The 27,285-nt window shown below is 36.5% G+C and overlaps 1 protein-coding gene and 1 non-coding gene across 16 annotated transcripts in view; both read left to right on the top strand.

Moving 5' to 3' along the window:
* The window catches only part of LOC110125943 (NEDD4-binding protein 2-like 2), an 81,367-nt gene that overhangs the window by 12,549 nt on the left and 41,533 nt on the right, over positions 1-27,285 (top strand). For 13 of the 15 annotated variants that reach the window (XR_011489125.1, XR_011489126.1, XR_011489123.1 and 10 more), the window contains 3 exons: positions 588-676; positions 1,066-1,142; positions 3,745-3,891. Coding sequence is in view for 2 of the 15 variants with exons in the window: in XM_070471764.1 (XP_070327865.1) it covers positions 588-676; positions 1,066-1,142; positions 3,745-3,891 (313 nt within the window). In the remaining 13 variants the exon portion in view is untranslated. Of the gene's footprint in view, positions 1-587; positions 677-1,065; positions 1,143-3,744; positions 3,892-27,285 lie in introns of those variants that run through there. The other 2 variants (XM_070471765.1, XR_011489130.1) reach the window with 1 other exon arrangement.
* On the top strand, positions 1,641-1,747 carry LOC139036403 (U6 spliceosomal RNA). The gene has a single exon (XR_011489195.1). It is a non-coding gene; the product is annotated as a U6 spliceosomal RNA (small nuclear RNA).

The following is a 27,285-nucleotide window of genomic DNA, read 5'->3' as shown; positions in this document are numbered from 1 at the left end:
GAATTTAGCTGCTTAGGATATAAGTAGTAATAAATCCAAAACACTTTTTTTTTTTACCTCAGTCTCTTATTTCAAAGGAATTATTGGTAATTTTACCTATAGAAGACAACTTTTGTGTCTTAGTAACTTTCCACATTCTTTACATTTTGCCCAAAATGAAATCAGTTACATATTATCTTGTAAATTGCCATTTTCTGTTAAAAGTCTCCATCTTTCCATGTCATTAAATGTTTGTCTCTTTTCATACTCAGACCATATTCAGATGTAACTTGTCCCTACATTTTCTGTAGACTGAAGTCTTCATTAGCTGTAAGTTCAACAGAATAATTCCCCCAAAATGTCCTTTACAGCTAGTTTTTCAAAACCAGCATTTGGTCTGAAGAAAATCCATTACATGTGTTAATGTCTCTTAATTCCACTTAATCTAGCAGAGTCCTTTGATTTCCATGCACTGACTCTAGAGATTGCACAGTTTTGGTTTTAAGTACAGGGATGTAGAAAATTTCTTAATGAATGTTTAAATTTTATTTTACATATTTTTATCTAATAGTTCTGTTTTTTGTTTTTTTAATTATGTTTTATTTCAGCAAAGCAAGCTATCAATCAGGGGAGATCGCCAGTCATAATAGACAACACTAATACACAAGCTTGGGAAATGAAACCATATGTGGAAATGGTAAATATGAGATATGAGAGAGTTTTTCTGTTCTTTTCAGTTTTTTTCATATTCTAAAATTTCAGTTAACTTTGATGTTTACTATTAAAACATTTATCCTTGTTCTCTAAAGAGGTATGTCCATTTACTTAATTTTTTAAAAATTGAGAATGGTGCTTACTAAGCAATATGTTCATCTTGTTAGTTTTGCCTGGACTTGAGAAATCCTGATTGGAATTTGACTATTAAGTGGCCTTAAAATTTTTATAAACCATATTATTTTAAAGGTAAATCTTTATTGGTTGAGCAAATTTAGAAGTATTGTCGAAGTGAAATTTTTATCTGTCTTCCATCTTTTTACTTTAAGAAGTATTCTCTGGGTTTTTGTTTTCTTCCTTTCTTTTGTGTAGGCCATAGGAAAAGGATACAGAGTAGAGTTTCATGAACCTGAAACTTGGTGGAAATTTGATCCTGAAGAATTAGAAAAGTAAGGCACTCAAAAATTTTTTAATCTCTTTTATCTTTCTTTTCTCTTATTCATGATCAATTTCTTTACTAGCTTTTGTTTGTTAAATCTTTGATACCTGTGAATAGGGACTATTACTACTACTACTCACTTTCTATTAAGAGGAGCATTGACTTAAATGCAATGTGTTTGAGGCTCTTTGCAGTATTAAATTTCCTTAAACGTTCTTTGTTAAGTGTTTGTTACTTTTTCTTCCATGACTTCCTGCGTTGGTTCCCAGTTTATTGAATGCTAGTAGAGATCCAGAAAACTGAGAGAAAAACTAGGACTTTCCCTTCTGCTTTTTAGCTAGGCCACTTCTCTGCGTTGCCTTTCCAACTTCATCTCTTTCCCGTTTTAGATCCCATCACCTTTTTACCTGATGCTTTTCTCTCTCCCCCTTTTCCATCTTTACTGCAACATATCCATTATCCCATAGCCAAGATCCAGGGCATCGATGTGTTTAAGAATTCAGATTTTGTGCTCACTTCAGCAGCACACATACTAAAATTGGAACGATATAGAGAAGATTAGCATGGCCCCTGTGCAAGGATAACACGCTAATTCGTGAAGTGTTCCATATTTTTCATGTCAGTGTGTGGCAGGGGCCACTGCAATGTTGTGGAGTGGTTGGCCTCCAACTAATAAGGGGAGTTGGGAAGAAAAAAAAAAAAAAGAATTCAGATTTTTTTTTTTTTTTTTTTTTTTTAGAAAGGCAATACAGAGCCTGTACCTAATTGTTAGCACTCCTAGCAGAGTTTGGGGCAGCATGGCATAATCAAACATCTCAGTGTTTCTGCAGCAGATTGTGAATGATCAGTCTGTGCAGATGAGAAAAATTTACATGGTTTAATGTTAGTTCTGAGTTGATCATGCGGCCATATGAGTATAGGCATGGTGAGTCAAAAGAAAACTGAATTTTCAGAGTATTTTAGATTTCAGGGTTTGTGAGGGATTGTGGTCTTGTATTAGTTTCAACCCTGATCTTCCATTTGTGTTTACCTTTATCCATTTACCCTGGTTTTCCTGACTGTAAATCATTTTCCTTTCTTCATTTTTACTCTGTCCACCCCATCTTTGATGACAACTTTTAACTCACATACCTTACAATTTACCCATTAAAAGTATACAATTCAGTGGTTTTCAGTATATTCACAGAGTTGTGCAACCATCACCTCTCTTTTTAAGACCATTTTTTTCTCCCACGTGTTTCCCTCTTCCTGCTTAAAACTGTTATTCTGTGTATGGTGTTCAACTACTTTCTTTCCTCCTTGCCTTTCATTCTTTTTGTATCTTTGAATTTTTATTCCTTTGGTTATCTTTCTTTCCCTTTCTAATTTGCATGCCAATCAAATTTATGAAGAGTTAAACTGATAGATATTATTAATATCTGGTATTCATTGCCTGCCCTCTGTGTGATTATTGCTCCTCAGGTAGAAAGAAGAGAGAGTTTAAAAACTAAAGCTACTTGGCTTATGTTGAATAAGTGAGTTAATGAAATTGTTGTACGGTTATGCTTTATTTGCATTTGAGACTGTTGAAACTTATTATAATCCTTAATATAAAATAAATTTACAAAATAAAGTCAGTTTAACTGCTATCTAGTTTAGTTTGACAGATTTTTATGTCTTTTTTTCTAGGAAGATGAGTTAGCTTTAGTAAGTCTAGAACTTAATAAATGTAAAATATGTTCTGTGTGTTTTGCCATGGCCAACTCAAATTACAGAAAACTGCAAGGGTTAAATTCTTTAAAAACTTTTTTTGAGAGACAAGAATAATTCATAAACCACTTTTTGTTGTCAAAATTAAACTCAAAGAAAATTACATAAAATATAAATATGTAGCTAAACAAATTTCTTATAAGTCAGATATTCATTTAACTATTTCTCGTATCATGAGAGCTTTACTTTTAGAAGTTTTTTGAATTCCTTTTCCCAGTAACAGTTCCCTACAATTACTTGCTTGCTATTCCTTAAAGCTTTTTTTTTTCTTTTTAAAAAAAGCCTTCACTTTAGCACCATAGTTTAATTTTTTCAAAGTTTATATATTAATAAATAGAATTATGCAGTATATAGTCATTGTCTCTAGTTTCTTTCATTCAAAACTATGTGAGATATGTAAAAATGTATTTCTAATAATAGGTTGGTGTTGATAATAAATTTTTTAAATGCAGGTGTATTAAAAATAGCTTTTGCAAGTTATACATATTTTATATAGAGTTTTGTTAAGTCTTAGAAACCCACTCAGTTCTTCTGTAATTTTCAAAACAGTGTTGCATAATCTTTTTACTTTGTTTAAAAGTTAGGGATCATTAACTCAGTGGTTCAGTGAATCAGTAGTTAGTTCTGTGTGAAGACAATAGTATAATCAGTTAACATTTTGCTCTGATTTATGGTATTTTAAGCCTTTTTAATATATTGTTTAAAATGGAGAGAGCCCTTTTTTTAAAATAACATATGAGGTGTATCTTCTGGTATTTATTTGCCAAATGTAATTTAGACTCTATTCTGCTCTGTTACTCTAAAATAGGTTAATCCTATACATTCTTAAAAAATAGAATTAAAATCCTTTTCTTTTTTGGTAGGAGGAATAAACATGGTGTGTCTCGAAAGAAGATTGCTCAGATGTTGGATCGTTATGAATATCAAATGTCCATCTCTATTGTAATGAATTCAGTGGAACCGCCACACAAAAGCACACAAAGACCTCCTCCTTCACAGGAGAGACAGAGGTGGGGAGGCTCTCTAGGCTCACATAATGAAGTCTGTGTTACAAATAATCATTAAGTTGGCTATTTTCAGCTAACTCATTTGTTGCTTGCCCTTAAAAAAATTTAGTGAGCCTGCCTTGAAACTTAAGTAGTTTCAGATTTTAAAAAAAGACCACATTGCCTCACAAAAGATGTTCCCAGCAAGTTGTTTAAATTCTGAAGTGTAAATAAAAATTATATAAAATTGTATTTTAAATGTTTTTATAATCTTTTGTTGTAATACTTTTGGTTATTATGAAGACCCCTGAGTAGAGTGGGTAGGAACCAGAATGTTTTTCTATAATTGAATTTTAAACTGATTTTATCTTTATAGATGTCATTCAGTTTTACAGTTCATACCTAAATTCAACTTTTCATAAAACTTTAGTATTTTTATTTGACTATCTTAAATATATAAGAAATACTAACTTGTTATAGGCACTTTAGTTGACTCCTCTGTTCATAATACCAGTAAAATTATGTTTTTCTGCAAATTCATCTTTCTAGGCTGTAATTAGCATATCACTAAAACAAAATTCTCTGTCAAATGCCAATACAGTAGGTACAGTCACCAAGGGTTTTTTCTCCGTAATTTACATTTTCATCACCCTTCTTCTTAAGCCATTCTGTCTCCCCATACTCCCCAATTCTGGAATGAAAAACAGGGCAATTACTATATAGTTTACAAAAACTCTTCATGTTATTCTGATAATATATAACTTTTCTCTGTTTAACACAGTATAATTCTAGTGAAAAAATATTTTAGACAGCTCCTTAGCATTAATTGTAGGAAGATTTGTCCTCTGGAATGTTTTACTTCTCCGGGTTTTAGCTTTTCTTTAAGGACAACTGTGTATCTCACTTTTATCGTTTTTGTTAGATTGTGTTCTATCACTTAAAATTTTAAAACCGAGATGGAATTCATTTCAGAGATCTTGGGCAATTCATCCTAATTTTGCTTTGATTTATCCATTTTTAGGAAAAGAAAGTGCTAATTACAACTGTTGAAAATTTTTTATGTGTTTTACATGGTGATAGTTCATGTCCTTTAAGTCTTCTTTCTCCTCAACCAACCTATCCTAAATCCTGTAGTATTTTTTTCTTTAATTTTATTTTATATGGAGTGTAGTTAATTAACAGTGTTGTGGTGGTTACAGGTGTAGAGCAAAGTGGTGAATCCCATAACCTTCAGATGTTTTAAAACTTTTTAGTGTTTTTTTTCGGCTTTAAATGTTCTCTCACATCTTTATATTATTTTTTATCTAATATTATTAAGTAATACTAATTGCAAGGCTCAAAACTAAATATAGTACTTTTAACAAGGTCTTTATTACATTGCCTTTAATGAGATAATATGATTTTTATTTGTAGTCTCTAGTACTGTTTACATTTAAATGAGTATTACTGTATTTTATTTCGTTTTAACACATGTATGTTTGTATATATTTGTTCATCCTATGATATAGTAGAAATATACTAACTCATGTTTTATGTATAAATGTGTATACAATTATAAGTGTTCATGTTTCCTTTATTCACTATTTTCATAATTCTTTTGTTTCAGAGTAGTACTTCCTGGTATTTGGGCTTGCTTTTCCCAGCATTTATTATGTAAATTGACATTTTGAAATAGAAAAGAAGGATTTAGTTTTGGGACAGGTGAAACAACTGTTAGTTATATATTGTATGTCCCTTTCCCTTTGTCCTTATAAAACTTTATTTAGAAGTAATAGTACCATTAGGTTTTGAGCAGCAGCCAGATTTATTTCAAGGATCTAGAGAATTGCCTTTGGAAGATACAAATGATGAAGCAACTTGTTCATAATAGTAAGTCTATAAAATATTTCTGGTTTTTATTACAGATTAAAGGTCATCTCCTAATATTTCTAAGTACTAAAGAGATCGTTAATCATTACCAAATATTTTTAAAAGTTATAAATGTTTACTGAGGCGAGGAGGTAACATTCTAGAAGACGTTTTTGTTGGGGCTTTTTGTATTTTTTTTGTTTGTGTTTTGGCCACACCACTTGGTATGTAGGATCTCAGTTCCTTGACTAGGGACGGAACCTGCACCCCCTGCATTGGAAACTTGGAGTCTGAACCACTGGACCACCTGGGAAGTCCCTAATTTTTTTTTTTAAAGACAGAGTAAATTAAAAGTTCCCCCAAGCATTCTGACTAATGTTATTTTTTACTTTTGAACAATAACAGAACAGAGAAATGAATATGCAATAAAAGATGAAATTCACCAATTAAAAGTTTTTTCATCCAAGTTTTTCCTTCTCTTCAGACATTCTTTTTTAAAATTTAGATATATTCCTAATGGACTAGCTCCCTCTGCTGCTTCCTGCCTTTCTGAGTTGGTCTCCATCACAAAGTAAAAAAATGGGCATCACTCATCATATTTAACTAAGGTGAACATTTTAAACAGAATGTAGATTCTAGTCTGGTTCAGAAAGATTCTTTTTTCATAGACTTGTTGTAAAAATCACTTCTCCAGTTTTCTATATGTCAATACTACCAATAAAAATATTTGTGTGGTAATTAAGTTGAACTTTTGATGCTTTAAATTAATCTTTCATTATTCACTTTCCTAAAAGAAAATATTAGCTTTTTAATATGTGTTTTAAAGTAAGATTGTTTATAGAAGATAGGGTTGTGTTTTGTTGATGGTATGATAGGGTGGATTTAACTATTTGAAGCTTGCTTATCTCTTACCTAATTAACATAGGTTATGAAATTTTCCAGTTATATATAGGTAAGTTTTGAAAGAATTTATATCAAGGGATATAAAATATTTGTTTTGACCATAATTGAGTTTTTGTTATCGTGGAAATGTCTGATTTTCTGAGCCTGGCTTTCTAAGTATTTTCGAAGAAAACTGGTGATGTTCTCTTTGGAAAATGTTGAAGAAATGTAGTTGTTCATGTATTAGTACCTTGATGAGATAGGTGTCCTAGGGTTCGTTGAAGTATCATGTAGTAGTGTAACAAATGCAGTAACTGAGGATTCAGTTATTGGGGCTGGAGTGTATGTTTGTCTATGTTTGTCTGCAACCCTTTATAAATAGAGTAATGCTTCTTAGTCTAGAATCATAACAAAGTGCACTATTACTTAGTTTTGTTAAAATGACCATTCAAAATAAACATGTGATGGCAACAGAACAGCAGATCATTAGTGGGTTTTAGAGTTAAATTTTGTACATTACAATTTATAAATAAATTTGTTTTCTCATTAAAATTATTAGCTGTAATTTTTGTGAAAGAAAAGATTATATTAAGGGATTATTGGATATCTTCTTTGGTGATGGTTTTCTTCTCTTTGCAGTTAAGTAAGATTTGCATATTTTATTTTATTTTAAAAATTAAGGTATTATTAAAGCAATTGGTTTCTCTATATGTATGCCAGATTTTTTTCCTTAAAATATCCTAAGGATGATCAGTTCTGTTCAGTTCAGTCACTCAGTTGTGTCTGACTCTTTGCAACCCCATGAACCACAGCACGCCAGGCCTCCCTGTCCGTCACCAATTCCCGGAGTCCACCCAAACCCATGTCCATTGAGTAGGTGATGCCATCCAACCATCTCATCCTCTGTTGTCCCCTTCTCCTCCTGCCCTCAGTCTTTTCCAGCATCAGGGTCTTTTCCAGTGAATCAGCTCTTCGCATCAGGCGGACAAAGGATTGGAGTTTCAGCTTCAACATCAGTCCTTCCAGTGAACACCCAGGACTGATCTCCTTTAGGATGGACTGGTTGGATCTCCTTGCAGTCCAAGGGACTCTCAAGAGTCTTCTCCAACACCACAGTTCAAAAATATCAATTCTTCAGCGCTCAGCTTTCTTTATAATCCAACTCTCACATCCATACATGACCACTGGAAAAAACATAGCCTTGATTAGACGGACCTTTGTTGGCAAAGTAATGTCTCTGCTTTCTAATATGCTGCCTAGGTTGGTCATAACTTTCCTTCCAAGGAGTAAGCGTCTTTAATTTCATGGCTGCAGTCACCATCTGCAGTGATTTGGGAGCACAGAAAAATAAAGTCAGCCACTGTTTCCCCATCTATTTGCCATGAAGTGATGGGACCAGATGCCATGATCTTAGTTTTCTGAATGTTGAGCTTTAAGCCAACTTTTTCACTCTTTCACTTTCATTAAGAGGCTCTTTAGTTCTTCACTTCTTCCTTAAGGGTGGTGTTATGTGGATATCTGAGGTGATTGATATTTCTCCCAGCAGTCTAGATTCCAGCTTGTGCTTCCTCCAGCCCAGCGTTTCTCATGATGTAATCTGCATATAAGTTAAATAAGCAGGGTGACAATATATAGCCTTGACATACTCATTTTCCTATTTGGAACCAGTCTGTTCCATGTCCAGTTCTAACTGTTGCTTCCTAACCTGCATACAGGTTTCTCAAGAGGCAGGTCAGGTGGTGTGGTACTCCCATCTCTTTCAGAATTTTTCACAGTTTATTGTGATCCACACAGTCAAAGGCTTTGGCATAGTCAATAAAGCAGAAATAGATGTTTTTCTGGAACTCTTGCTTTTTCAATGATCCAACGGATTTTGGCAATTTGATCTCTGGTTCCTCTGCCTTTTCTAAAGCCAGCTTGAACATCTGGAAGTTCACGGTGCACGTATTGCTGAAGCCTGCCTTGGAGAATTTTAAGCATTACTTTACTAGCGTGTGAGATGAGTGCAATGGCAAGAAGTAGTATTAAGTGAATTTGTTGAAGTAGATTCTGAAAGGAGTGATTAGTGATTGTCTCGTGTGTGTTTTTTATTCCTTTTTTTTCTTTGCTGAGCAGCATTTAAATTAATTCAGTTGATTCAAATTGCCTAAATCTTAAGTCTAAACAATTTCCAGTTTTGCATGGCTGTAAATTTCAGAGCAAATCTTGAAAAGTTTATAATTATGATTTTTGCAACTAAAATTAGAAAACTTAGAATCAGTGTCTTAATATAGATGTACTGAATGGCCTAATTTTTGTAATGGAATATACAATTTTGAATATCACCTATGGAAATTCTCAATACAGTATTGCTATCAATTTTCACAAAGAAACAAGGGGAAAGAGTAGCATAAATATCTCTGAAAAGAGATCCTCAGAGGAAAAAATGAGTTATTTTTAAAGCTAGAACTGTGTCAATTTGGAAAGTTTTTGAGTTTTTGCTATCTTTAATAGAAAATAAACTTTGTTTATTTTGGTCAGTTGGATTAGAAATAATCTTTTTCTTCCCCTCTAACAAATTTTATTCTCTGAATGATAACCCTGTCTCATTCCAGGTGTAAAAATTGTAGTCATTACAGTGCACTTCCCAGCATGAAGTCCATTAACTTGAATAAGCTGTCTTAGTGTGTAAAAAATAAACTGTTGTATCTAACATGGACACAGCCATACTCTAACCCCTAATCTTAGAATTAGATATAGTCACATTACCAAAGCATTGTATCTACTTTGGAAATGACTGAAGACTTCATTGGTGGTGTGCAGTTGTTAATATTGCAGTGTTTTTTTTATTTTTTTCTTTCAGTTGAACTGTTTGTAAATTAATGGGAAGATGGAGAGATTTTTGAGACAGCCTATTGAACTTTTTGCCCTTCAACATTTGTTTTTTCATTTATTTTTATTAGTTGGAGGCTAATTACTTTATAATATTGTAATGGTTTTTGCCACACAATGACGTGAATCAGCCATGGATTTACATGTGTTCCCCATCCTGAACCCCCCTCCCACCTCCCTCCCCATCCCATCCCTCCGTGTCATCCCAGTGTACCAGCCCCAAGCACTTGTCTCGTGCATCCAACCTGAACTGGCGATCTGTTTCACACTTGATAATGTACATGTTTCAGTGCTATTCTCTCAGATCATCCCACCCTCGCCTTCTCCCATGGAGTCCAAAAGTCTGTTCTATACATTTGTGTCTCTTTTTCTGTCTTGCATATACGGTTATTGTTAACATCTTTCTAAATTCCATATATATGCGTTAGGCCTTTCAACATTATTATAGGTAACTAAGGGAAAAAAAATAATAGTCTGTTCATTCATGGTTAAAATTGTGTTCAAGTTCAGTACAATCTATTAAAATACACTTTATTTGGATTATTTTTTTGTTTTGCAGTTTCATCTGTATCCTCAGATAGGACATGTAAAGATAAAGTTTTACCCTACAACAGTAATTATAATAATTGTACAGCTTTGTTACTGCCTCTTCAATTGTAGTTCTGGACTCTTCAGTCTTTTTAATGTATCAAAATGAAAGAAAATTTGATTTGGAAGAGGATCATGAGTTCTTTTTTTAAAAAGAAGTTTTTAAAAAATTTTTTCTTTTTCTTTTTTCTTCTTAATGATATAGAAATAATGTTTTTTTATAGTCTTTTCCTATACATGTTTTCTTTTTCTTCACTCCATTTTCTGCTCAGCTATCCTCATGTTAACTTCGTAACATTTTTAATGAAGATGGTGGGATGGTAAGTTTCTGTCAAAAATAGAGGTAACTTTTTTCCCTTCCTGTGTTCCACTGAACTCATTGTTCCTTGTGAACCTTATTTCATCATGTTAAACTTACAAGCTACAGTTTTGCAGTTTCCTGACCCTACAGTTTAGGTAGAACTTTGATATGAAAATAGTTGGAAAGGTTTATAAGAATCTTATCAGTGTTACTTGTTTGTTGTTGCTGTTCAGTCACTAAATTGTGTCCTACTGTTTCGCGACCCCATGCGACCCCTAACCTGTTTAGCCTTCCAGGTTTCTCTGTCCATGGAATTTCCCAGGCCATTTCCTCCTCCAGGGGGTCTTCCAGACCCAGGGATCAAACCTGTGTCTCCTGCTTGTCAGGCAAATTCTTTATTACCACTGAGCCACCTGGAAAGCCCTATTCATTGGTTAGGAATTTCATTGGTTAGGAATTTCATAAGCATACTGTAGTACTTGGATATATGTATTTGAGAAAAACTTATTTTACGGTACTCAAGCCTCTTCCTGATAGACTGGTTGATAAAAGTAGCTGGAAACTCACTCATGGAATTCACTGTTGTCATGATTCTTTTATCTAGCATTAACAATGCTTCTGAAGGAAAGCTGAAAGCTATTTTTGTGTTCAGCTTTTACAGGTGATTCTTCATATTCTCCAATACTACTACAATGATCAATAGGAATTTAATACAAATAAGCCTTTATTTAATAATACATATTTAAGTAGCTACCATTTAGTTAATGCCTGTCAGTTCCAGTCCCTTTTCTAAGTGTAATTATAGATGTAATTTTTATATCATATATCTAATTTTTTATAAAGAGGAAACAGAAACCTAGAGAATTTAAGCGATTTATCCTGTGAACATAGTTTCTCTGGGAAGCGATGATAACTAGGAGTCACATCTAGTTCAGACGTATTCCTCATTGTAGCTCATTTTATCTTTTAAACCACGTAGTTATCTTTGGTTAAATTCTTGTTATTAATATAGGGGCTTTTTCTAGGCAGCAAAGAAATTCCAGTGGAAAACTTGAGTGCATCTTTATGGTACCTTTTTGAGTGTATAGGGTTAGAGAGATGTTGACTCACCAGTGAAGCTGAGTGAAGAAATCTGAAAGTGACCATTTATTTAGAATGCCTATTTTAAGTAAAAACTGAAAGCTTGGATGCCATTTAGTGTATAATTATTTTCTGCAAAGCATAGACTGATAGTTGAAATAATCATATTTCAGCAGCATCTTTTGAATTACATTTTTATATATGCTGTTGTGCTTTTATATTTTAATATCTCCTGATTTTAGCTAGTACTTGAAATATGTAGTATTCAATAAATGGATTGTTAAATTGTGTAAGCTGTTTGTTTTGATGATTACTTTTGAGAGAGTATGGGGCTTCCCTCAGGTGGTAAAGAGTGAGGAGTCTTTGAGGGAGTTATTTCCTAAATAGACCAACACTTTTTTAAGTGATGTTAGTGTATTTTTCTTTCAATGTCTAGTTTAAGTGTGCTAGCAGTAACTGTCATGGAAATCACATCAGTTTTCCGAATTTCTGGAGAATTAAGGGTTTTTTACCTTTTGTGATAATTAGCGTCCTTTTTCTTTTATGTTGTTTACATTAATATTCTAAAAGAACAGTAGAGGAGCCTGTTAAGTTTTCTATAGAAATAAAGTATTGAATTAATTAGATTCTGTATGGAAAGCCTTTGAGTACAAAATGAAGAACTCTTACTGTTGAAAATGTGTGTTATTTTGTTTTAGTTAACCTAAAAAAAATAGAAGGGCTGGATCTTACTTGATATTTCTTTATTCCTCGAGAGTAGTTTCTGGATTTTCTTTTTGTTTTTGTTTCTAAATTGGGAATCAGAAGTAAGAGTTTTTGTTAGAGTGGGGAAGAAATAGCATTGGTTTCATGAATAGATTAAGATAGCTTTTGGTTCTTGAAATTGCATTATGAGATTGAGATTATTGAAATATAATGTAACACTGGCAAAGGTATGGTTATAACATTTCACTTTGAATATAAGTAAATTGAAGTATTTATAGGAAATGTGATAGGAGACCTGGGTTGGACATTTTGAATTAATTAGAAAGTAGTAAGAAAAAAAATTTAGTTCTGGGGAATGATAGGAAAGAAATTGTTAAAGCTGGAGACCTAGTAGTCAAAAGTGGTAATTTCTCCCTCCACATCTTCCCTTTGCTGTGTAAAGACCAGTAGAGCCCAGACATTATACTAAGAAAGATTAACTTTCTCTGGTGGCTCCGCTTGCAGTGTGGGAGACCTTGGGTTTGATCCCTGGGTTGGGAAGATCCCCTGGAGAAGGTAAAGGCTACCCACTCCAGTTTTCTGGCCTGGAGAATTCCATGGACTGTGGAGTCCATGGGGTGGCAAAGAGTCAGACATGACTGAATGACTTTAATTTTCACTTTCTTAAGGGCATGAAAGCATGGTCTTCCTTGTTTTGTCTTTGAAGCTTTGTCCTTTAATGCGTCAATAAATATTTGTTGAATATTAGACATCTTCTCCAGAAAATAATCAACCTCTTGATAATAAGAACCCATTCATCTAAATAGAGCAACTTTATAGAGCAGTTCATAATTTAGAAAACATGGAGATACAAAGTATGAATTAGTGTGTTTGATACTTGCTGAGAAAGGGCATCCAGGCAGAAGAAGGCTCATCTATCCAACTTGTTTTATCTAACAATATCAGAGCCTTTTTGAAATTTTGAAGCTTATTAGTAGTCTTTAGATTTGTGATCTGTGATCAAAAAATTAAATACTAGAATACATGTAAGTAGGGCAGCCTTGAGACTTTGTCTATTTCTTTAGGGTCATTTAGAGATTATTTTTTAATTTTTTCTTTGACACTTCTATTCTTCCTCTTAACTTTCCCTATGAGACTTCATCATGTCTCACTTGGACCTAGTAGTCTCCCCACATTTATCTTTGCCACAGAGTAACTAGAGAAATCTATAACTTAAAATTTTTTTTTAAGTATAAATTACATCCCTTTTGCTTAAACTATGTGATCTGGCCCTTGGCTTCTTCCCTGACCCTGTCTTGTACTCTCTGCTCTTCATTTACTACATTGTGTCTGTACTGGCCTTTTGCTCTGTTTTTCAGATAATGCAAAGCTTGATCTTGCTTTAAACACTAAGCTTTTTTTTTCTTTCTGGAATGCTCTATATTTTTTCTGTTTTTCCTATACCTAGCATAATTCTAAGCATTCAGGTCTCACCTCAGTGTCACCTCCACAGAGAGCCCTAACTATTCCAGTCTAAAGTTAAGTAGCCCCAACACTGTCACTCTATTAAACCATCCTGTTGTTTTCATCACAGTACCTGTTAGTAGTTGAAGTTACCTTATTTAATACAATTTGTTGGGAGTCTTTTGAATTAGACTATAAGTTCTATGATAAGCTATTTGTTCTCTTCATAACTGTCCACAGAACCTAATCCAGTGCCTATAGCACTGCAGGAGCTCGTGTTTGCCTGTGCTCAGTCACTTCAGACTATTTGCAACCCTATGGACTGTTACCTGCCAGGCTCCTCTGTCCATGGGATTTTCCAGGCAAGAATGCTGGAGTGGGCCATCGTGCCCTCTTCCAGGGGATCTTCTGACCCAGGGATCGAACCCAGGTCTGCTGCATTGCAGGCTGATTCTTTGCCACTGAGCCACTGGAGAAGCCCTTCTTTTAATAGTATTACTCAAAAAAAAAAAAAAAAATAGTATTATTCCCCAAGGTATTTTCTTTTTACACCTGTTCTCTGTGTTCCAGCCTATATGCTTAAACTGCCTAGTTGAAATTTCTACTTTAAAGCCTGAAAAATTGAATCTGTGATCTGTTACATCTATGGAACTCCAGGATTTTCATTCATGGAGAATGAATCTACCATCCATCTATTTTTGTAAACCAGATACTTGAGAGTCGTGTTTGATGCCTTCTTTCCCCCTTCATATTCAGTCCATCAACTGGGGTATTTGAATTTTGCTACTTAATTATTTTGAGTCTCTTCATTTTTGACTGCCATCTTTGTATTGGGCTGGCCGAAAAGTTTGTTTGGGTTTTTTCTATAAGAACAGTTTGAATTATCTATCATCTCTTCCTGATGCTGGGGTCCCCACAGCTGTAATTTCTCTATTCTAGCCCATTTTCTCCACAATCTTAGAAGACTGAAATATAATGTACATGTAGAAAAGTGCTTAAAGTTTAAGTATATAGCTCAGTAGATTTTCACGAAGTGAACATACCCATGTAACCAGAATCCTACTCAAGAAGTAGAACATTACCAGCAAATTAGAAGCCCTTAGTTCCCCCTTTTTTCCAGAGTGATCTTTGTAAAATGAAAATATGATCATGAATAAAACCTTTCAGGTGCTTCCCATTACTGTTAAGATAAAGACCAGAAACCATAATGTGGTTGATGTGGCCCCTACCTTCCTTTCCAACCTCGTGTTTTATTACTCCTCATACTTTCTGTGTTTCAGCCCTCCTGGCCACTTCTCAATTTCTTGAATGTACTATTCTGTTCCTTTTTCCTGGAGAGTTCTGTGTGCACATAAGCTTTCCATACTCACCCTTCAGATTTGAGCTCTTCAAGGAAACCTTTTTGGATGTAGCAGGTAGGCTTGGTGAAGTCCAAAATACGTATTATATGCTCTCATGTACTTTTTTTCATTAATTTGTATGAGTATATGATTATTTCCTCTCCCTTTAAAGTACCATGTGTCGGAGGTTGTACCAGTTTTGTTCACGGTTGTATGGTCATCAGAACAATGAGAAGGAGTGGTATTCAGTGTTTATACAATAAGTCAATATAAGTAGTCTCAGCTTGTTATGGGCTGAATTGTGTCCTCTTAAAACTTCATGTGTTGGAAGTCCTGAACCAGTATTTTATGATGTGACTATTTTTAGGATATAGGCCCTTTAAAGAGGTAATTAAAGTAAAGTGAAGTCATATGATTGGACCCTGATCAAATATGATTGATGTCCTTAAGAGGTGATTAGGACACAGACACACAAAAAGGGAAGACCTTAACAACACTGGAGGAAGACAGCCATCTACAAGCCAAGGAGAGAGGCTTTTGAAGAAACCTACCCTGCTGACACCTTGATCTTGAACTTACAACCTCCGGAATTGTGAGAAAATTAATTGCTGTTGTTTGAGCAACCCAGACTGATGCTTTGTGGCTTTGGAAAACTGACAGATTTTGGTACTGGGAAGTGGGATGCTACTCTAACAAATATCTAACAATGTAGAAATGGCTTTGGAACTGGCTATTGCAGAGGCTGGAATAATTTTAAGCTTCATGTTAGAAAAAGCCCAAGGTTGCCTTCTGTGATTGTAGGTAAAATATGAACGATTCTGTTGAGGGCTCTGAAAGAGGGCTATCAGGAAGTCTATCACTTAGCATGGATGATCATATTGATAGAAATAAGAAAAGGGTGCTTCTGATAAGGTCTCAGATGAAAGTGAGGAACATGTTACTGGAAACGTAAGGAAGGCAGTCATAAGGTGGCAGAAAGCTGGCTAAATTGTGTTCTATGGGTTTGTGGGAAATTGAACTGTTAAGTGATAAACTTGGATATTTAACTGAAATTTATAAGCAAAGTGTTAAAAGTGTGGCCTGGTTTCTCCTTGCTGCTTATAGTAAAACACAAGAGGACAAAGATAATTGAAGAAAGATTTATTAAGCAAAATGGAACCAAAACTTTGAAGATTTGGAAATTCTCAGCCTATGCATGTTGCAAAAAATTAGAAAATGTGTTCTGGAGACGTCAAGGCTGTTGCTAGACAACCATTTGACAAAGGGAGTATGGACATGTGACTTAGGGGTTCATTAAGCCATCTCAGCAGGACCTGAGATGGGGTTATGGCAGCAGAAACACTACCAGCTTGGACTGAAAGGGACAGAGACAGGATGAAATGAAGGAGGCTGTCAGACTTCTGAGATTCTATAAGACAAGGCATTAGGGCTATCTGTGTCATCTGGCTGAGAGCATGTGTTTTCCTCCAAGAAAAGAATAGCATGACCCTGAAGGAAGGTAGAGGTCAACAGGGCTGCCACTGCCATCATGGGATCAGAGCACCAAGCCTGAGAGGGTGGGGCTCCAGCCCAGGGGGCCCAGAGCATGGAGCCATAGATTATTGTTGATTATTAAATATTATTCTTCAACATTAAGATCTAATGAAATTTGCCTTATTACAGACTTGCTTGGGACTCATCGTCTCTTTCTGATTTTTCCTTTTTGGAATGGAAACATTTTGAGAGCCGATAAGTTGTCTGTAGTCACATGGTTAAATAATAGCTGAAGAGAAATTTTGCCTCAGGATAAATCATATCTTAAGTTGACCCATAGCTGATTTAAATGGTGTTTAGATAAGATTTTTGGTTTTAGGAGTTGATGCAGCTGCTGTTGTTGCTAAGTTACTTCAGTCATGTCCAACTCTGTGTGACCTCATAGACGGCAGCCCACCAGGCTCCTCCGTCCCTGGGGTTCTCCAGGCAAGAGTAGTGGAATGGGTTGCCATTTCCTTCTCCAATGCATGAAAGTGAAGTTGCTCAGTCGTGTCTGACTGTTAGTGACCCCATGGACTGCAGCCAGCAGGCATCTCCGTCCATGGGATTTTCCAGGCAAGAGTTGAATCTAGAAGGGGCTAACACTGTGAGATCTTGGAATGGGTGCATATGAGAAGGACGTTAATTGATGGGAGGCAAGAGAGTGGAGTGTTAAATGGGCTGAATTATGACCCCTCAAAATTCATATGTTGAGGTCCTATCCCCCAGTACCTCAGAATGTAATTATATTTGGAGATAGCACCTTTAAAGAGATAATTAAGATATGGATGGTCTGTAATCCAATATAACTGGTATCCTTATAAGAACAGGAAATTAGGACACAGCCATAAACAGAAGGAAGACCTTTGAAGAAACTGGCAGAAGGCCATCTACCAATGAAAGAGAGGCCTTAGAAGAAACCAACCCTGTGGACACCTTGATCTCAGACTTCAAGCTTCTAGAATTCTGAGAAAATAAACTGCTGTTTAAGCCACCCAGCCTGCATTTTGTCACACTCTTAGCAAATTAGTGCACAGTATCGGACCTGACGGTTGAGAGGCACCTGTGAGGCATTTCTTCTGCAGTTCCTTTATGTATAAAATGAGGGCATTTGACTTGGTCATTGGTTCTTAATTTTTAATTTAGTTCAGAGCTTTCTGAAAATGGAATATGTCTCAATAAGAAATGTATAGTGGGCTGCCTGACCCTGTGAGCTATTCATTGTGCAACCTAGTTCTGTTTCAGACACTATCTTTGCTGTACCTCAGAGATTGATTTGAAGAGCAGAAGCCTCCACTTTTAGTAGAGCACAGAATTTTAAATTGCAACTTGGTCAAGTCACTTAGTTTTCTGAAACTTTTCCTCTTAAATGAGAATACCGTCTTAAATAGGATTACTGGATGGATTATATGAGTATGTTAGAATATCAGCTGAAGTAGCTTGTGTGTTAACCTTGAAACTGATTTTGTTTGCCTTTTGATGATTTCACTTCCTTATACAGTAGTTTTTTACTAGTTAGAAAGGTCCAAAGGATTAAGTCTGGGTTTTTTGTCATTTAACAAAGATACTCAGAATCCTCATTAGCATAGGCAGTCAGAAATTAAGCTGTGTAGGCTGGTCCGAGTACAGTGGTGTTTACAATTAATTGATCACAGCCAGTTACAGATTTGTTCCTTCCTTCTCCACTCCCACTGCTTCACTTGACTAGCCTTAAAAAAAAAATTTTTTTTTTTTAATTAAGATGTGTAATACTTCAAAACAGTTTGTGATGTGTGCCTTTTTGTCATGAATAGTGGCACTAATTTTTCATTTGTGTTGTATTGACTTTTGGTATGATCGAGTCAGTTTGCTATTCTCATCTTTATTGACAAATATGGTATGATTCGTTTCACAGAGCAGTATATTGGCCAGATCACACGAATCCATTTCTTTTAACAGAAAAAAAAAAATTTTAATGTCAAGCGTAATAAAAGTTAAGGAGCTTTTCCCCACCACCCTTATTTTTCATGAATACATTTTTTCATGACACAGCCTTCTGTGTCATGTTCGTGTGACAGTGAGATATCAGCTTACCTCTAGTTAGGTGAAACTTAGTTAATTGCACTCTAGGCTTCTGTAAAATGAGTCATTTAGATGGGGACATCAATTTGAGTGGATCAGCTTTCTATTTTTGTAGTGCAGTCCAGGAAGTGACAGAGTTGTCACAAGATTCAGTAGACAAAGGGGTCAGAGAGGAGTCATATTTTAAGTTTTTTAAAATTTGTAATATTTTAAAGTTTGTATTATCTTAATTACTAGTATCTTTGTTTATTATTTTAAATGATAGTATTCTAAATTTTTGATAACATACCATTCTTTTTTAATCACTTCTTAGATTATTTTCTACTCTAACAGTGCAGTAGAAGAAACTATTATATATTTAGAAACAGTTTACCTATAGAAGAATGAGGTTATCTAGGGGCAGTATAAATAGTGGTCAATTTAGAAAGGAAATCAGAAGAAAAAGCAGCTTATCAGGTTTTAATTAATTAATTGGCTGTTGAGGCTTTCTAAGTAAGATGTTGATTAATTGTGTTGTGGAAATAACATGGAAAGTTCAAGAAATGTTTGTTTGGTCATATGAATTCTCCCCTTGTACGAGCTGGATTAGACCTGCTGAAGTCAGAGAGTCTGTAGTAGGTCTTTCAGACTGAAACTCAGGTGAGCAATCTTACCACAGGTGGTTTAAAAGAGCTGAAGTAAATGTTAACATAGTTTCAGAAAAAAACAAGCATTATTCTGAGGAAGCAATAAATCCAGTCAACGAATAAAAAACAAAAGCATAGTAAACTGGGAGACAAAGAGGGACCAGAAACTGAAATGCAATTGAGTAAATGAGTAAGGTTGAGTGCATATGGGGATGACACTAGGCCATTGGCATGAGTGGTATTGAAAGACTGGAAGCTTATTTTACTGATTGTTTCAGTGTATCATTTCTTGATGGATGATGGACTGATACTTTGTGGGCCTTGTAGCTTTTGGCAGTCATGAGAACATGAAATACCGGGCGGGGGGGTAAATAGGGCTTCCTCTCTGAATTGTCTTTCTTGGTGCATATCAGAATGATTTATGTTGTTTCTAAGAACATCAAGTGTATCTTGACTTTTGGGACAATCTGTGCAGATACATAGTAGAAGTACTCAGTGCAGTGAGAAAACAGCAGGTGTAAGCTATAGTTTCTGGGGGTGGAATGATGTTTTCTGATTGAAGGAATGTGGTTAAGAAATAGGAATCCGTAGTGAGAAGGGTCAGTAAAATGTTTTCTGGATTAGTGTGTTGAGTGGAATTACTTTTCCACTGTTCATTTAGTACATTGGTAGTCAGTCAGTGAAATATGGAGGACTGGACATAGGAAAAAGTGGAATTTAGTAAGGGAAAATGAGTAAGGGGGAAAGGCTGTAGACAGTAGTAACTGAATGGTCAAAGGCTCAGAGATGGGTAACAGTAAGTATTGAATTTATTCATGAATATATTTATTCATTCAACAGTGTTTCATGAGTGCTTACTATGTGCCAGGCATTGTTTGAGTGATAGCTGCTGCTGCTGCTAAGTCGCTTCAGTCATGTCCAACTCTGTGCGACCCCATAGATGGGACCCTACAAGGCTCCCTCGTTCCTGGGATTCTCCAGGCAAGAACACTGGAGTGGGTTGCCATTTCCTTCTCCAATGCGTGAAAGTGAAGTCGCTCAGTCGTGTCCGACTCTGCGTGACCCCATGGACTGCAGCCCACCAGGCTCGTCCGTCCATGGGATTTCCCAGGCAAGAGTACTGGAGTGGGATGACTTCTCCATTTAATGATAGATCAGTGAGCAAAGCAGACAAAACCTCTGCCCTCCCTACCTGAGTTAGGGTAGGGAAACAGACTAAATCAATAAACAAGTATCTGGGAGGTCAGATGGTTAAGTGCTGTGGACAAAATTGAAGCAGCATAAGTGGCATAGGGAGGATGCGGCTTAGTGGAATGTGTACCACTTTACTTGAAGTGATCTATGAAGGCTGAATTGATATGATAATGTTTGAGCAGAGACTTGAAGAAAATGAGAGTGAATTAGTAAAGAGAAGCAAGGATGGAGCATTCCAGACTGAGGGTCCTGCAAGTGAGAACTCTGATGAGGTGGGACTGTGCTTTGTGTGGTTAAGGAATAGTAGGATGTCAGTTTTCTTGGAGCTAAGTGAGCAAAGGGCAAAGTGGTGGAAGAGAGAAAGAGAAAGAAGGAACAGGATAATAATGGGCCTTGTAAATTATTGAAGAAATACAGACCTCTACTCTGCTTGAGGTGGGAAGCTGTTGGAGAGTTTTGAGCAGGGGATGATGTGATCTGACTTGTGTTTTAAGTTATATAAAATCAGTTCTGACTGCTGTCTTGAGAATCAGTTTAGAGATATAAGAATGGAAACAGGGACTAACTAGATGGCTCTTGGAATAATCCAAATGAGAGGTGATTGAGACCTCAGCCAGGGGACAGAGGTAGAGGTAGTGAGAACTGGTTGAAGCTAGAACTGCCAAGATTTGCTAAATACATTAAATAATGGGTATGAGAAGAATGGAGTTACAGTTTACTAAGATACAGTATAAGAGGAGCACATTTAGAAAGGGAAACACGTGTTTAGTTTTGGACATCTTAAGTTTCAGGTGCTTTCTGGACATTGAATAGAGATGTAGAATATATGGTGTGTTTAGAGTTCATGGGAGATGTCTGGGTTGGAAATACAAATTTGGGTGTGGATGGGAGAGCAGGCTTTTTATTGTTGGTGGAGCATAAAGTTTAGTGTAAAGTGTAACATCCAGACATCAGCAATTCTCAATCTTGTCTATGTTACAACACACACAGAAGACAAAATTTGTGGAATTTGCTGGAGTAAATGGGCCAGGCTACTCTTCCCAAGGCTTCTGGTCCTGGAACTCAGAAACTCCACCTGCCATGGGCTCCATTTAGCAGTCTTATCTGTCACCTGTCAGAGGCCGTGTCAAGCACACTAGTTAGGAAACTGCTTTAGAGAAGGGGCCTGATAAAGGTGAAAACACAATGTTAATGAGCTAAGACTATCTTGCTGACAGTAGGGATCACAGAAGAGATTTTTACCAGAAATATGACAGTTAATATTTGTTTTAATTGGTGTTTTTCAAACTCTTTGTGGTGAAAAGTTTTTTTTTTAATTTTCCAATGCATTGCAGTCTGATAATTTAGTAAAGTATAATTAAAAAGTGAATTTACTAGAAAAATTTTAATATGTCAAATACTTTATAATTCAATTCAATAGATACAAAAATTATTCTTAAATTCCTATAAAAGTTACTGGTTTCTCATGGACTGACATCAGTACGGATAACACTTTGAGTAGCATTTTTTGGGATGGAGCATACTTTCCAGAGTAGTAATAGAAAGAAGAAAACTTCTGTGGTCATGTTACAGTTAGTTGGAAGACCACCAGGTGTTTTGTGGTGTTTGTTGAATGACCTAAGGTAGCTTAACTGGATGATGTTTTGGCAGAGGCAGGAAGCTTACTGGTGGGGGCTTACTCTACGGGTAAGTGCCCTGGCATTCTAGTGTAGTCTCTGCCATTTCTCCCCTAGCATTCTACTCTTTGGGAGTCACTCTGGAATGGCCCTGACCTTGGTCAAGTATAGCTTATGTCTAACCATATCTGGATTGATAGAATTTTGATTATTTGTTCTAGCCTCTTGTGAAGTGACTACCATGAGAGAAAGAGTGGAATGGTTAGCCATTCTGTACAGTTAGTGCATGAAGCTACTCTTATCCTGGTAGAGCCAGTTTTCTTCTCTGTTTTTGTTCCCCTACTAAAAGAACCAGCATTTATCAGGGAAAAATAGGAGTTCTCCTGAACTGCTGTTGTGTTTTTCTTTTTTGTATTTTGGAGGACCTGAACTACACTCTGGAAGTGAATATACCTATCCCAAAAGGGATGTTATTTACTCAAACTTCCTTTTTTTCTTACTTTAAATATTATTTATTTAGTTGGTTGCACTGGGTCTTTGTTGCAGCATGCCAGATCTTAGTTGTGGCATGCAAACTCTTAGCTGTGGCATGTGGGATCTGGTTCCCTGACCAGAGATTGAACCTGGGCTCCTCCATTGGAGAGTCCTAGCCACTGGACCACCCAAGAAAGTTTCAAGTTTCTTTTTTTCTTGATTAAAAAAAAAAGAGCTTATTTGTCTGTAATAAGCACCAGTCTACCTCAGTTTGTACAAACCACCCCCTACCTAACCCTGCCTACCTTAACTTATGCTAGCCTGTCTTAAGTCTGGGGCAAGAATAAAGAGAAGGCACTATCAGGTGAGAACTCATTTATTTAAGGTAGCTGATAAATTCACAAGTTGTTGTCCTTAGCATTACACTCTGAGTCAAGAAGTCATTGCAAAATGGCTCTTGACTATGAAGTCTGAATTTGGAATGTAGTGGCATGTCAGTTGACTGACCCACCCCTTGTCTTTGCCTTCCTCACCAGGGCTGAGTCTCAGATATGTCAGAAGGGTGGTCATAAAGCAGAAGTAGCCTGGTTGCACACCCTTTTTGCAGAGGTAATCAAATTATGTGGTTGGTGTGGTGGGGCCAGTCAACCAGCTGGCACATTAGTGTCTTCATAGCCTTCTCAGGGCTTCCTTTGTGGCTCAGCTGGTAAGAATCCACCTGCAGTGTGGGAGACCTTGGTTGGGAAGATCGCCTGGAGAAGGGAAAGGCTACCCACTCAAGTGTTCTGGCCTAGAGAATTCCATAGACTGTATAGTCCATGGGGTTGTAAAGAGTTGGACTGTACTGGGCAACTTTCACTTTGACTTAGCCATCCTCAGTCGAAATCCCAAGAGAAGCTGCAGTTGCCACAAGTAACCACGTGAGGGCAACTCGGGAAACTGGTAAGAGATCACAGCCTTCTGGTCAAGGGCTCAAAAGGGCACCAGATGTTTGCTTGCTGGGGTGCCACTGCCACGACCACTGATAACCTCATCTCCCACTGTGTTCCAGGCCATCTCAGGCCCCTTTGTTCCAGGGGACGCAAAAGAATAAAGAGCTGACTGCCTGCCTGCTGAGGTGACTGGTGCGAGGTCTGTTCTTGACAAGACCCGTTTGAATATCTCCTGGGGTAGGAAAAGCACAGGCTAGCCCTTGGAGTCCCTGAAGGGAGCCAGTGACAGTGTTCAAAAGGCATGATTTTTTGGGTGGTTAATTTCATGGCTATCAGTAATTTATAACAGACTGTTTACTGTGCTAGAGAGAAAACCTATGGGTCCTTTGGGATCAGCCCTTAACCTGTTAGTTGATGGTAAGTGGAAGATGGGGTGGAGGGAGGGTCTGGAGAAGGGGCTGGGCAGTGAATTAAGAGGGAGTGCAGGGTACTATATGCAGAAGAATTTAAGCACTTTAACAAACTGTGTGGCCACAGAAACATACTAATTAATTAAGCCCTTTGAGATCTGAGACTCATGGTCTCCTATATCCATGGCAACTTTTACAAGCGTAAGAAAATTGTGTGGTTTCTCCAGTTTTCCCCTAATTCTTTTCTAGGGTAGGTAGAGTCTGAGTGACTATGAGAATAGTTCCTGGTTCTAGGTCAATAGTGCCTTTCTCACCTCTGCTCTTTGCTGGCATTGGTTGGAGATATTTGCAGCCCTGACTCCCACTTTCCTGGATATAAGGAGTAGAATGTGGCCTCTCACTTGTACATGTTGAATTAACAGGAGATGTGTCTCTGTGGCTGCTGGTTTTAGGAACAATTCTGAAATTTTTTTTCAGGGAGAGAGTAGCCAACGGACTTAGTTGAGGTTCTGGTTTGACAGGTTAGTGATAGGCTTTAGGTGTTGGAGACCACAGTTAAGGTAGGATATTCTGCTCAAGGAAACTAGGAAGGAGTTTTCAAGCCAATATCTTTAGAGACCCTAAAAAAACCAATTTCCTTCATTGACTTCAAGGATGAAGAGCTTGGGGGTCCTAGAAGGGAAAGTGAGAAAGCCACAGAGAAAGGAAGTTCTAAAATCATTGTAACAAACAGCAGATAGAATTTCTGCCATCCTGAATTCAGTCACTTGATTTTTCAATGTATTGGGTGTGTGTAAAGGTACAAGCTCTAACCCTATATATTGATGGATGTAAAGATGGTTGTGACACACCTTTCTATATTTACTTGACATTTATATAGAAAATTAATAGAAGTTAGACTGAAAATGTGACAAATACTGTACCTGGAAACCTAAGACATATATATAGGAAGCAGATGAAAAAGTATCATTGATAATTATACTGATAGGATTGAAGGAGAAAGGAGAATAGTATGGAGGTTTCAGGCAGTAAGAAATTGAGCAAGGTAGGCTTGAGTATGTTGGAGATGGCTGAATGAGGGTGAGAAGGGTTAAAGCACATTGCTTCTAAGTAGAACAGCAACAAAGATAGTATAGTGAATAGAATACTACAGTCGCAATCAAGAAATTAGAATCATTGCTCTCATACTGCAGTTTTGTGACCCTGTATAAGTTGCTATCCCAGTTCATGACTCAAATGTTACATATGAAGATAAATGTCCTTTTGTTTTCTCATGAATACTTTGAATATTAATGAGATGTATTTAACACATTCTGGATTCTGCAAAAAATACTGAACATTATACATATTATTGGCAGAGTATTTAACATAGTTTTCTTAAAAAACCCAGTTTTAAAAAGTGGATTGTTGGTGCTAAAAGGGATTTACAGGCCATCTAACTCAAATCTCACGTTTTGTAAATGAGGAAATTAAGATCCAAGGAGGTAAAATAACTTCTCCCTAAATTCAGTGGAAGAACTAGGACTAGCATCCAGCACTCCCGAGTTTTCAGTCATTTTTTTCCTTTACCAAAATTCTCTCCAGTAAGTATATATGGTGAGTAATATTAGCCTGTATTGTTTGAGTAGTTCATCAGTAAGTGGATCCTTGACAGTTGCAAATTGGCTACCCAGAAAAATTCATGGAAATTCTAAGGCAGTTTTATGAAAGTTGATGTTCTACTTAATTTTTTAATAAAAAACAGCATAAACATCATTGAAGATAGGCTCAGTTTTAGTACTTGCTTGAGTTCATTTAACATTTTAACAGGAAACGTTGACAAGAGATATTGCTGTAATTTGGAGATAGGAATGAGGTACTTAACCCAACTCAGCAATACTTGACATCAGAGTTCTTTGTGAACTAATTTGTTGAATAATTTTGGGAATATTTGCTGATGATAAAAACCTAAGATCAAAGTCATGTATCAAAATAAAACCTGAATGCACTGTGTATAGGTAAGGTTTTCATCACTTTTATACAATGTAAAGGTAACACAGTTCTACATGTGCAACACAGTGATGCACAGGATACATAGAGAAGTGGAAACTGCATCAAAGAAGTCAAGCTGTATGCTGTATGCTGCCTGGAAGTCAGCCAGAGGATGTGCTGTGAACCATCTCTTAAAAAAGCAAAACTACAGGAGACTGTCATTGTCTGAACTCTATGACCATAAACCTGAACCCACTACAGATTCAACTTTTTAGACAGTTTCTTCTTTGGAACATAATCTCAAAGGAGGAAAAAAATGAAACCGTTTTCCCCCCTTTAAGATTATGGTACAGGAATGCAGCCAGCCCATCACAAAGGTTATATATAGTCTGCAACTCCGCTGACACTTTGTGCTGCTGCTAAGTCACTTCAGTCGTGTCCAACTCTGTGTGACCCCATAGATGGCAGCCCACCAGGCTCCCCTGGCCCTGGGATTCTCCAGGCAAGAACACTGGAGTAGGTTGCCATTTCCTTCTCCAATGCATGAAAGTGAAAAGTGAAAGTGAAGTTGCTCAGTCGTGTCTGACTCTTAGCGACCCCATGGACTGCAGCCTACCAGGCCTCTCCATCCATGGGATTTTCCAGGCAAGAGTACTGGAGTGGGGTACCATTGCCTTCTCCAACTGTATGTGCTAGGGTCCGCTTAATAGATTGCATTGCTTTTTTGGACACAGAAACCTAGATATAAGTTATATGTATAAATGATTTAAGCCTGACCTAAAAAATTTTCATACAAAAGGAGATGAAGCAAAAGTCAGTCCTTTTTATTCATGATGCCCTTCATCATCTAGTTAGACAGCTTTGTATGCATCCTCCAGGCCCTTTTTGTGTCTGAAACAGACACACAACGTGTACATACATGATGTGTACGTACATTGATTGAGAACCTACTGTGTTCCAGGATCTGTGCCAGATGCTTTTTCACTCAACCACAAATACAGGAATGGTTCACTCACTCAGGAGTCATTGCCTCGTGAACTTTGGCACATGGCTAAACTCTCAAAAGATTTAAGAATTTACTGATTTGCTAAATAAATGTCACATGCTCTGTACACCCACCAAGTCCATATGCAGTACCTTTCAAAGACTTCTGAGGCAGTTTACTTTTTTTTTGTACAAGAACTGAATGAGGCTATTTTAATGGTTTCCCTACCACAAATATTTTAGCAGTAGCAGGAGGTAGTAAAGTTGGGGCAGTCCTAGAGAGAATAATGTAGGCCTGATAACCTGAAGACATCTGAGGATACAAAAATCACTATAAAATGCAGGTAGAAGAACTCAAGAAGTTTAACTATGTGGGGTGGTTTAAAAGAGCCAGTGAGTAACCCCCATCATTTGAAGTAATTTAAGATGTAACTATTAAAAAAAAAAAAGATGTAACTATAGACCGGTATAGTAATGATAACTTATTTACAGTGATAACACATGGAAAGCAAAAGTTTGTTAAAAACATCTAAGAGCATCAACTATTTTCCAGTGAGTAAAATTGTTTATGTCTGTCAAA

Source organism: Odocoileus virginianus, chromosome 8 (genome assembly GCF_023699985.2).
Source record: "Odocoileus virginianus isolate 20LAN1187 ecotype Illinois chromosome 8, Ovbor_1.2, whole genome shotgun sequence".
Lineage (NCBI taxonomy): Eukaryota > Metazoa > Chordata > Mammalia > Artiodactyla > Cervidae > Odocoileus > Odocoileus virginianus.
Note: the sequence above shows the minus strand (reverse complement) of the source record. Positions and strands in the feature narration are given on the sequence as shown.